This window comes from Tachyglossus aculeatus, chromosome 18, assembly GCF_015852505.1.
Source record: "Tachyglossus aculeatus isolate mTacAcu1 chromosome 18, mTacAcu1.pri, whole genome shotgun sequence".
Classification (NCBI taxonomy): domain Eukaryota; kingdom Metazoa; phylum Chordata; class Mammalia; order Monotremata; family Tachyglossidae; genus Tachyglossus; species Tachyglossus aculeatus.
In genome coordinates this window covers 8,642,276-8,653,492 of record NC_052083.1, presented here as the reverse complement: position 1 = coordinate 8,653,492, position 11,217 = coordinate 8,642,276, and the positions used below count along the sequence as shown (strand labels likewise).

General features: G+C 57.0%; 1 protein-coding gene across 1 annotated transcript; it reads left to right on the top strand.

The window, feature by feature from the left end:
• The first annotated feature begins 3,618 nt into the window (after positions 1-3,618).
• LRRC14 (leucine rich repeat containing 14) lies at positions 3,619-11,015 on the top strand. Its single transcript, XM_038760669.1, has 3 exons — positions 3,619-4,127; positions 6,892-7,503; positions 10,012-11,015. Exons 1-3 carry the CDS (start codon positions 3,817-3,819, stop codon positions 10,577-10,579), a joined length of 1,491 nt encoding a protein of 496 aa, XP_038616597.1. The 5' UTR covers positions 3,619-3,816; the 3' UTR covers positions 10,580-11,015.
• The last annotated feature ends 202 nt before the right edge of the window (positions 11,016-11,217 follow it).

The following is an 11,217-nucleotide window of genomic DNA, read 5'->3' as shown; positions in this document are numbered from 1 at the left end:
AGCACTGTACTAAGTGCTTGGGAAGTGCAAGCTGGCAACAAAGAGAGACGGTCCCTACCCAACAGCGGATTCCCAGTCGAGAAGGGGGAGACAGACAACAAGACAAAACATATTCACAAAATAAATAAATAGAATAGTAAGAGTTGAGGGTGTCAGTTTGGTGGTTAAGTGAAGGTAGTGAGTTCTCTTCCTCCCTTCAAGGCCCTACTGAGAGCTCACCTCCTCCACCTCCTCCAGGAGGCCTTCCCAATCAATCAATTAATCGTATTTATTGAGCGCTTACTGTGTGCAGAGCACTGTACTAAGCACTTGGGAAGTCCAAGTTGGCAACATATGGAGACAGTCCCTACCCAACAGTGGGCTCACAGTCTAAAAGGGGGAGACAGAGAACAAAACCAAACATACTAACAAAATAAAATAAATAGAATAAATACGTACAAGTAAAATAAATACATAAATAGAGTAATAAATATGTACAAACATATATACATATATACAGGTGCTGTGCGGAAGGGAAGAAGGTAAGATGAGGGGGATGGAGAGTGGGACGAGGGGGAGAGGAAGGAAGGGGCTCAGTCTGGGAAGGCCTCCTGGAGGAGGTGAGCTCTCAGTAGGGCTCCCAGTCAAGAAGGGGGAGACAGACGACAAAACAAAACATATTCACAAAATAAAATAAATAGAATAGTAAGCGTTGAGGGTGTCAGTTTGGTGGTTAAGTGAAGGTAGTGAGTTCTCTTCCTCCCTTCAAGGCCCTACTGAGAGCTCACCTCCTCCACCTCCTCCAGGAGGCCTTCCCAATCAATCAATCAATCATATTTATTGAGCGCTTACTGTGTGCAGAGCACTGTACTAAGCGCTTGGGAGGTACAAGTTGGCAACATATGGAGACAGTCCCTACCCAACAGTGGGCTCACAGTCTAAAAGGGGGAGACAGAGAACAAAACCAAACATACTAACAAAATAAAATAAAATAAAATAAAATAAAAGCCAGACTGTCTGAGCCCAGACAGTGCTCTGCACACAGTAAGCGCTCAATAAATACAATTGATTGATTGACTGAGCCCCCTCCTTCCTCTCCCCTTCATCCCCCTCTGCATCCTCCCTGCCTTACCTCCTTCCCTTCCCCACAGCACCTGTATATATGTATATATGTTTGTATGTATTTATTACTCTATTTATTTATTTTACTTGTACATAGCTATTCTATTTATTTTATTTTGTTAATATGTTTGGTTTTGTTCTCTGTCTCCCCCTTTTAGACTGGGAGCCCACTGTTGCGTAGGGACCGTCTCCATAGGTTGCCAACTTGTACTTCCCAAGCGCTTAGTCCAGTGCTCTGCGCACAGTAAGCGCTCAACAAACACGATCGATTGATTGAATTCACTTCTCTGGGCCTCAGTGGCCTCACCTGGAAAATGGGGATTAAAACTGTGAGCCCCACCTGGGACAACCCGATCGCCTTGTATCCCCCCCAGCGCTTAGAACAGTGCTTGGCGCATAGTAAGCGCTTAACAAACGCCACCACCATCATCATTATGTCACACTACATTAAATAATATAAACATTAATATGATTAATTAATAACGGCAACTATATTAATAAATCAATATTATAATTAATTATAGTAATAATGATGATAATAATAATGACCTCATTTCAGAGGTGAGGGGAATAGGGGGGCGAGGAGGAGGCTAGTTGGGGGCCACCTCCCTTGAGGCCTTTTAGACTGTGAGCCCACTGTTGGGTAGGGACTGTCTCTATGTGATGCCAATTTGTACTTCCCAAGCGCTTAGTCCAGTGCTCTGCACATAGTAAGCGCTCAATAAATACGATGGATTGATTGATTATGGCCCCCCTGTGCCAGGCCTTCCGGTCGGGTGGGTCTCGGGCCGAAGGCGAGGCCAAGGGGGCGGGCGCTTTCCCTTCCCGGCCAATCAGAGCGCACGCCGCGCTGACGTACGGGCGGGCCGACCAATCCCCGGCCGGCGTGCGTGCGTGCGTGCGTGCCTGCTGCCCCTGCCTCCTCTGGCGCTAACCCGGATGTGCTGAGGGAGCCACTTGGGTAATAATAATGATATAATAATAATAATAATAATAATAATAATAATAATAAGGAGGAGGAGGATGTAATTTGTTAAGTGCCCACTCTGTGCCAAGCACTGCACGGGGGGGTCACGGGGGTGTTAAGCGCTCACTGTGTGCCAAGCACTGCACTGGGGGTCACGGGGTCATGGGGGTGTTTTAAGCTCTCACTGTGTGCCAAGCACTGCACGGGGGTCACGGGGGTGTTTTAAGCTCTCACTGTGTGCCAAGCACTGCACGAGGGTCACGGGGGTGTTTTAAGCGCTCACTGTGTGCCAAGCACTGCACGGGGAGTCACGGGGTCATGGGGGTGTTTTAAGCGCTCACTCTGTGCCAACCACTGCACGAGAGGTCACGGGGGTATTTTAAGCGCTCACTGTGTGCCAAGCACTGCACGGGGGTCACGGGGGTGTTAAGTGCTCACTGTGTGCCAAGCACTGCACGGGGGTCACGGGGGTGTTTTAATTGCTCACTCTGTGCCAAGCACTGCACGGGGGTCATGGGGGTGTTTTAAGCCCTCACTCTGTGCCAAGTACTGCACGGGGGTCATGGGGGTGTTAAGCGCTCACTCTGTGCCAGGCACTGCACGGGGGGCATCGGGGTGTTTTAATTGCTCACTGTGTGCCAAGCACTGCACGGGGGTCACGGGGTCATGGTGTTTTACGCGCTCACTCTGTGCCAAGCACTGCACGGGGGGCACCGGGGTGTTTTAATTGCTCACTCTGTGCCAAGCACTGCACGGGGGTTCACGGGGTCATGAGGGTGTTTTAATCAATCAGTCGTATTTATTGAGCGCTCACTCTGTGCCAAGCACTGCACGGGGGTCATGGGGGTGTTTTAATTGCTCGCTGTGTGCCAAGCACTGCACGGGGGGTCATGGGGGTGTTTTAAGCGCTCACTCTGTGCCAAGCACTGCACAGGGGGCACCGGGGTGTTAGGTGCTCACTCTGTGCCAAGCACTGTACAGGAGGTCACGGGGGGTTTTTAAGTGCTCAGTCTGTGCCAAGCACTGCACCGGGGGTCACGGGGGTGTTTTAATAATAATAATAATAGTAATGATGATGGCATTTGTTAAGCGCTTACTATGTGCAAAGCACTGTTCTAAGCGCTGGGGGGGGATACAAGGTGAGCAGGTTGTCCCGCGTGGGGCTCACAGTCATCACCCCCATTTTACAGATGAGGTAACTGAGGCTCCGAGAAGTTAAGTGACTTGCCCAAGGTCACACAGCAGACATGTGCTCACTCTGTGCCAAGCACTGCACGGGGGGCACCGGGGTCGTGGGGGTGTTCATAATAATAATAATGAAGCACTTACTATGTGCAGAGCACTGTTGTAAGCGCTGGGGGGGGGGGGATACAAGGTGATCAAGTTGTCCCCCGCGGGGCTCACAGTCTTCATCCCCATTTTCCAGATGAGGGGACTGAGGCTCAGAGAAGTGACTTGCCCAGGGTCACCCAGCAGGCATGTTTTTCGGAGTCGGGATTCGAACCCATGACCTCTGACTCCAAAGCCCGGGCTGTTTCCCCCGAGCCACGCTGAAGCGCCCGCTCCGTGCCAAGCACTGCGTGGTGGGCGCCGCGGGCCGGAAGTACCAGCCAGGGTGGCGGGACTTAGTCCAGTGCTCTGCGCCCAGGAAGCGCTCAGGAAATAGGATTGAATGAAGGGATGACTCACTTTCGGCTTCCTCCCCGCCGCGCCGTGCCAGGCTGGCGCTGCGGCCCCCCCGGGGGGCCATGCCCTCGCTGGTGTTCCTGTGCGCCCGGCAGCTGCTGCGCCACCAGGCCTCGGCGTGCCGGGCCCTGGCCCAGCTGCCCGAGGAGCTGTACCCGGTGCTCTTCAAGGCGGCCTTCATGGACGGGAAGCCCCTGGTCCTGCAGGAGCTGGTGCGGCGGTGGCCCTTCGCCCTCCTCAGCTTCCGGGAGCTGCTGCGGGAATGCCGGCACTGCGGCCGGACCCTGCTGCGGGAGCGGCCCGGCAGGGACAGCCTGCAGGCCGTCATCCTGGGCCTGGCCGCCCGCCTCCGCCAGCCCCCGCCCGCCCGCAGGTAGCGACGGTCCCCGCGACGGCCGTGGCACGTGGGAAGCGCTCAGTAAATACGACGGATGAGGACGGTCGTGGCGATGGCGTGCGGGAAGCGCTCACGAGGCGCCGGGGAGGATACGAGGTCGGCGGGTTGGCCCGCGGGATGCTCACGGCCTTCGTCCCCATCTGACAGACTTCTCGACCGTGAGCCCGCTGTTGGGTAGGGACCGTCTCTAGATGTTGCCAACTTGGACTTCCCAAGCGCTTAGTACAGCGCGCTGCACACAGTAAGCGCTCAATAAATACGATCGATGATGATGATGATGTTGCCAACTTGGACTTCCCAAGCGCTTAGTACAGCGCGCTGCACACAGTAAGCGCTCAATAAATACGATCGATGATGATGATGATGTTGCCAACTTGGACTTCCCAAGCGCTTAGTACAGCGCTCTGCACACAGTAAGCGCTCAATAAATACAATTGATTGATTGATTGATTGACAGATGAGGGAACCGAGGCCCAGAGAAGTGACTTGCCCAAAGTCAGCCGGCTGACAAGTGGCGGAGCCGGGATTGGAACCCGTGACCTCCGGCTCCCAAGCCCGGGCTCTTGCCACCGAGCCACGCTGCTTCCCCTATTTACTAAGCGTCCCAAGCGCTTCGTACAGTGCGCTCTGCACACAGTAAGCGCTCAATAAATATGATTGATTGATTGATTGACAGATGAGGGAACCGAGGCCCAGAGAAGTGACTTGCCCAAAGTCACCCGGCTGACAAGTGGCGGAGCCGGGATTGGAACCCGTGACCTCCGGCTCCCAAGCCCGGGCTCTTCCCACTGAGCCACGCTGCTTCCCCTATTTACTAAGCGCTTACTACGTGCAAAGCACTGTTCTAAGCACTGGGGAGGATACAAGGTGATCAGGTTGTCCCGCGGGGGGGGCTCACGGTCTTCATCCCCATTTGACAGATGAGGGAACTGAGGCCCAGAGAAGTGACTTTCCCAAAGTCACCCGGCTGACAAGTGGCGGAGCCAGGATTGGAACCCGTGACCTCCGGCTCCCAAGCCCGGGCTCTTTCCACTGAGCCACGCTGCTTCTCTAAATAACAATGGCATTTGTGAAGCGCTTACTCTGTGCAAAGCACTGTTCTAAGCGCTGGGGGGGATAAAAGGTGATCAGGTTGTCCCCTGGGGGGCTCACAGTCTTCATCCCCATTTTACAGATGAGGTCACTGAGGCCCAGAGAAGTGAAGTGACTTGCCCAAAGTCACACAGCTGACAAGTGGAGGGGGGGTCCTGCTGGCTCTCGTACAAGGTGATCAGGCTGTCCCACGTGAGGCTCACGGTCTTCATCCCCATTTTCCAGATGAGGGAACTGAGGCCCAGAGAAGCAAAGTGACTCGCCCAAAGTCACACAGCTGACAAATCCAGCGCTTAGAACAGTGCTTTGCACATAGTAAGCGCTTAACAAATACCATCATTATTAAATGGGGGGGGGGGGTCGTGCTGGCTCTCGTCTTGCAACCGAGAGTCAATCAATCAATCGTATTTATTGAGCGCTTACTGTGTGCAGAGCACTGTACTAAGCGCTCGGGAAGTACAAGTTGGCAGAAGAGACCCAACTCGGGAAGGGGGCGGTCCCCTTCGGCTCTGGAAGGTGGGGGAGCGGTGAGGCACCCAGATCGCTACCACTGATTCAATCGACTATTTATTGAGCGCTTACTGTGTGTACAGCACTGCCGGGAAGCTCCTGGGAGAGTACGGCGTAACAGAGGTGGCAGCCACGGTCCCTGCCCACAGCGGGCTTCCAGTTTAGAGGCTGACGGATCGGCTTTGGGGGGGGTCTCTGCCCTCGCCCAGGCCCCTCTGAGCCATCCCGAGACCCCTCACGCCGTCCCCCCGTCGGTCATCATCATCATCAATCGTATTTATTGAGCGCTTACTATGTGCAGAGCACTGTACTAAGCGCTTGGGAAGTACAAATCGGCAACATATAGAGACAGTCCCTACCCACCAGTGGGCTCCCAGTCTAAAAGGGGGAGACAGAGAACAAAACCAAACATACGAACAAAATAAAATAGATATGTACAAGTAAAATAAATAGAGTAATAAATATGTACAAACATATATACATATATCCAGGTGCTGTGGGGAAGGGAAGGAGGTAAGGCGGGGGGATGGAGAGGGAGAGGAAGGAGGGGGCTCAGTCTGGGAAGGCCTCCTGGAGGAGGTGAGCTCTCAGTAGGGCCTTGAAGGGAGGAAGAGAGCGAGCTTGGCGGATGGGCAGAGTATGGTCAGTCGGTAAATCCCGACCCGGCCGCGGCTTTCCAGAAGGGCGGGGAGGTGGGAGCGAGGCCCTGAGGAGGGGCTGAGCTTGTCCTTCCCAAGCGCTTAGTGCAGTGCTCTGCACACAGTAAGCGCTCAATGAATACGATCGATTGATTGATTGGGGAAGAGACGGAGGGAGAGTTAGGCGGGGAGGACGGGCCCAAATGAGGCGAGAGGGACTAGCCCGGCCCTCAGCCCTCCCCCTAACCGGGGTCACTTAACCCAGAAGGAAGGGGACCGTCTCTAGATGTTGCCAACTCGGACTTCCCAAGCGCTTAGTCCAGTGCTCTGCACACAGTGAGCGCTCAATAAATACGACCGAATGAATGAAAGGGGAAGGGACGGGGCCGTCCCGCGTCAGCCGGCCACCCCTTCCGGCACGGGAGAGGGAGGCGGGTACCGGGGAGGGGGGTCCCGCTGGGGGGTTTTTCAGGCCATCCCGATCTTCCCCTCCCACTCAGGAGGCAGCAGCTCCAAGTGCTGGACATGACGGGGCTCCCGGACGGCGACGGCAGCGGCAGCAGCGAGCGGGACCCCAAGACGATGAGCATGTGGGCTCGCACCGTGGCCGTGGCCAAGACCTGCATCGCCGTGGGCCGGCGGCAGGCCGGGGCCGCCCGGCGCCCTTCCAAGCGGCCCACGGTGGACCGGCCGGCCCTGGAGGTGCGGGCCGACCTCCTGGTGAACCGGACGTCCTACGGGGTCCTGAGGGAGGCCCTGGCAAGCGGCGGCCCTGTGCGGCTGCTGTGCCGGGACTTGCGGGCGGAGGAACTGTCCCTGACCAGCACCGTGGGCCTGCTGGAGCTGCTGGACCCCCTGTACCTGCGCCAGGTCGACCTGCGCTTCAACAACCTGGGCTTGTCGGGCCTGTGCGTCGTCATCCCCCACATGGCCAAGTTCGCCAACCTGCTGAGCCTCAAGCTGCAGTACAGCAACGTGGACGTCCGGCGGCTGTCCGCGGAGATGGAGGGCAGCTTCCGCTACTTCGTCGCCCAGCTCGGCAAGCTGGGCCGCCTCAGGGAGCTCAACATGGGCTCCTCCCGCCTCTCGGGCCGCCTGCGCCAGCTGCTCAGGTAGCCGGTTGCCCGACCGGGAGGCCGACGGCGGCGGCGGGGTGTCGGTTGGGTTCTGCCTCTCGGCCACGGCGGGGGACGGGTGGCGGCAGGCGGGACGGAGGTGGGAGCCCCGGGTCTGTAGAGGAGGAAAAGAGCGGGGCCGGGACGGGACCGGCAAGATGGGCGACGAGGGGCTGGCGTTCCTCCGGGGCCAGGCCCTGGCTGGTCCCCATCGTCGGAGGCGGCACGGACCCTCCGGGCTCGGACCCTTTCGGCTCCAGCGGCACCGGGTCTGGGGTCGCGGCGGGGAGGGAAGCGACGTGGCTTAGAGGGTCGGAAGGACCTGGTGCCTTATCCCGGCTCCGCTGCGCGTCCGCTGTGGGACCGTGGGCAGGTCACGTCGCTTCTCCCTCGTCTGTAAAATGGAGGGAAAGAGGGTGAGCCCCCACGTGGGACAGGGACTGTGTCCAACCTGATGAACTTGTAGCTACTTCAACTTGTGAAGCAAAAACTCCTCATTCTTGGCTTCAGGGCTGTCCATCACCTCACCCCCTTCCACCTCACCGATCCTCACCGGGCCTCGTTCTCGCCCGTCCCACCGTCGAGCCCCGGCCCAAATCCTCCCCCTGGCCCGGAATGCCCTCCCACCTCAAATCGGCCAAACAATCCCCCTTCAAAGCCCTCCTGAAGGCCCACCTCTTCCAGGAGGCCATCCCAGACTAATCCCCCCGTTTTCTTCAGCTCCCTCGTCCCTCCCCATCGTCCCCTACCCCCTTCTCCTCCCCACAGCACTTTTCATTCATTCATTCATTCATTCAATCGTATTTATTGAGCGCTTCCTGTGTGCAGAGCGCTTGGGAAGTACAAGTCAGAAACATACAAACATACATACATACATTTGATACATGTATCAAATACGGAAGTACAAGTCGGCAACATACAGACATACATTTGATACATGTATCAAATGCGACTGATACAGAGACGGTCCCTACCCCACGATGGGCTCCCAGTCTAGAAGGGGGAGATATTTTGTACATCTTTATTACCCTATTTGATTAATGAAGTGTATATAGCTGTAATTCTGTTTATTCTGATAATAATAATGATGGCATTTATTAAGCGCTTACTATATGCAAGGCACTGTTCTAAGTGCTGGGGAGGTTACAGTAATAATAATATTGATGGCATTTATTAAGCCCTTACTATATGCAAAGCACTGTTCTAAGCGCTGGGGAGGTTACAATAATAATAATAATGACGGCATTTATTAAGCACTTACTATGTGCAAAGCACTGTTCTAAGCACTGGGGAGGTTACAATAATAATAATGATGGCATTTATTAAGCGCTTACTATGTGCAAAGCACTGTTCTAAGCGCTGGGGAGGTTACAATAATAATAATAATGATGGCATTTATTCAGCGCTTACTATGTGCAAAGCACTGTTCTAAGCGCTGGGGAGGTTACAATAATAATGATGGCATTTATTAAGCGCTTACTATGTGCAAAGCACCGTTCTAAGCGCTGGGGAGGTTACAAGGTGATCAGGCTGTCCCGCGGCGGGGGGGCGGGGGGGCTCGCCGTCTTAATCCCCATTTTACAGTTGAGGGGACTGAGGCCCCGAGAAGTGAAGCGACTCGCCCAAGGTCACACGGCTGACAATCGGCGGAGCCGGGATTTGAACCCCGGGCCTTTGACTCCAAAGCCCGGGCTCTTTCCACCGAGCCCCGCTGCTTCTCTGATGGCGTTGCCACCTGTCTACTCATTTTGTTGCCCGTCTCCCCCTCCCAGACCGGGAGCCCATCTCTAGGACGTCCCCCCCTGCATGCAGTAAGCGCTCAATAAATAGGGTGGAATCATCATCATCAATCGTATTTATTGAGCGCTTCCTGCGTGCAGAGCACTGCGCTAAGCGCTTGGGAAGTCCAAGTTGGCAACATAGAGAGACGGTCCCTACCCAACAGTGGGCTCACAGTCTAAAAGTGCTCGAGCCAGGCGGACGCGGCGGCTGGGAGGACCTGGACCGCCACCGCCGCCGTGAAGCGGCCTAGTGAGTCGGGCTTGGGAAAGTTGGGGAAAGGGGCCGGATTCCTGTTTCTTGGCATAGACTGAGCCCCTTCCTTCCTCTCCCCCTATATGTTTGTACATATTTATTACTCTATTTTATTTGTACATATCTATTCTATTTATTTTGTTAGCATGTTTGGTTTTGTTCTCTGTCTCCCCCTTTTAGACTGGGAGCCCACTGTTGGGTAGGGACCGTCTCTCTATGTTGCCAATTTGGACTTCCCAAGCGCTTAGTCCAGTGCTCTGCACACAGTAAGCGCTCAATAAATACGACTGATGATGATGATGAAAGGGGGAACGAACGAATCGACCCCGCGCTTACAGCGGCGCTTGACCCGGAGGAGGCGCGTGACGGATGCCGTAGTTAGGGCCGATGCTCGGACGTCCCCGGGGGGCAGAGGGTGTTGGAGTTGCGGGGGGGTTGTGGCCGTAACGGCGTGTCCCCCGTCCCTCCCAGTGGCCTGCGGAGTCCCCTGGAAAGCCTGGAGCTGGCCTTCTGCTACCTGCTGCCCGCCGACTTCAGCTACCTGTCCCAGAGCCCCCACGCCTCGGCCCTGAAGAAGCTGGACCTGAGCGGCAACAACCTGTCCCCGCCGCTGCTCGGGCCCTTCCGGACCCTCCTGAGGGAGGCCTCCCCGTCCCTCCTGCACCTGGAAGCCACCGAGTGCCAGCTCACCGACGCCCACCTCGCCACGGTCCTGCCCGCGCTGGGCCGCTGCGCCCGCCTCCGCTACCTGGGCCTCTTCGGCAACCCCCTGTCCACCCAGGGGCTGAAGGCCCTGCTGCGGCGCACGGAGGGGCTGGGGGAGCTGCGGCTGGTGGTCTACCCCTTCCCCGTGGACTGCTACCGGGGCCCGCCCCGGCCCCCGCCGGCCGCCGGCCCGCCGGACGGCGAGCTGGACCGGGAGCGGCTCTCCCTCGTGCAGGCCGAGCTGCTGCAGATGCTGCGGGCCGCCCGGCGGGCCCACGTGCTGTGGACCACCGACGCCTACGGCCACGGCGCCCTCGACTACTTCAGCTTGTAGCCCGGGGGAAGCCAGCCCGGGCCACGGGAAAACTCGGAGCCGCTCGCCTCGGCCGGCCTCTCCGCTCTCTAACGATAACAACAAAAACAACGGTAGTCTTCGGCCAGCTTCCTACACCAGCCGGGTGGCCCCTGCCCTCACTCCCCTCGCCGTCCGGACGACGCGTCCCCGGCTCCCCATCCTGGCTCCCCGCGGAGAAGAGAGACGGGGAAGCCCGTCCGAGGAGGGGCAGAGCCGTAGCCTTTTCCCGTCTTTTGGAGGCGGGGGGTCCCGCCGCTTTCCGCCGGAGGCCGGGATGGATTGGATGAGGGAAGGTCCAGCCGCTCCCGGCCTGGCATTACAAACCGGCGGCACCGGGAATAAAGTACAGACTGGTTTAACGGTGTCCTTTACATCCTCGCCCGCTTTTCCGCCGAGGGAGGGAGGGGCAGCGCAAACACACACACAAATCCAGCGGGCAGAGGGTTTGGCCCCCCACCCTGTTGTGATGTCGCCCCTCCCGCGGCTGCACGACGGGGGGAAGAGTTGGAAGGGCCCAGCCTCACCTGGTCGGTAGCCCAGATCGCCAGCGAGTCCACTCTCCGGCTACCATGCCAGCCTTGCCCATGGCTGGGACGCAGCCGGGGCATCGGCTTCTA

Coding starts and splice junctions, on each gene's coding strand:
- LRRC14 (XM_038760669.1), top strand. CDS start 3,817: ATGCCCTCGCTGGTGTTCCTGTGCGCCCGGCAGCTGCTGCGCCACCAG. Junction 4,128..6,891: donor CAGCCCCCGCCCGCCCGCAG/GTAGCGACGGTC, acceptor CCTCCCACTCAG/GAGGCAGCAGCTCCAAGTGC. Junction 7,504..10,011: donor CGCCTGCGCCAGCTGCTCAG/GTAGCCGGTTGC, acceptor CGTCCCTCCCAG/TGGCCTGCGGAGTCCCCTGG.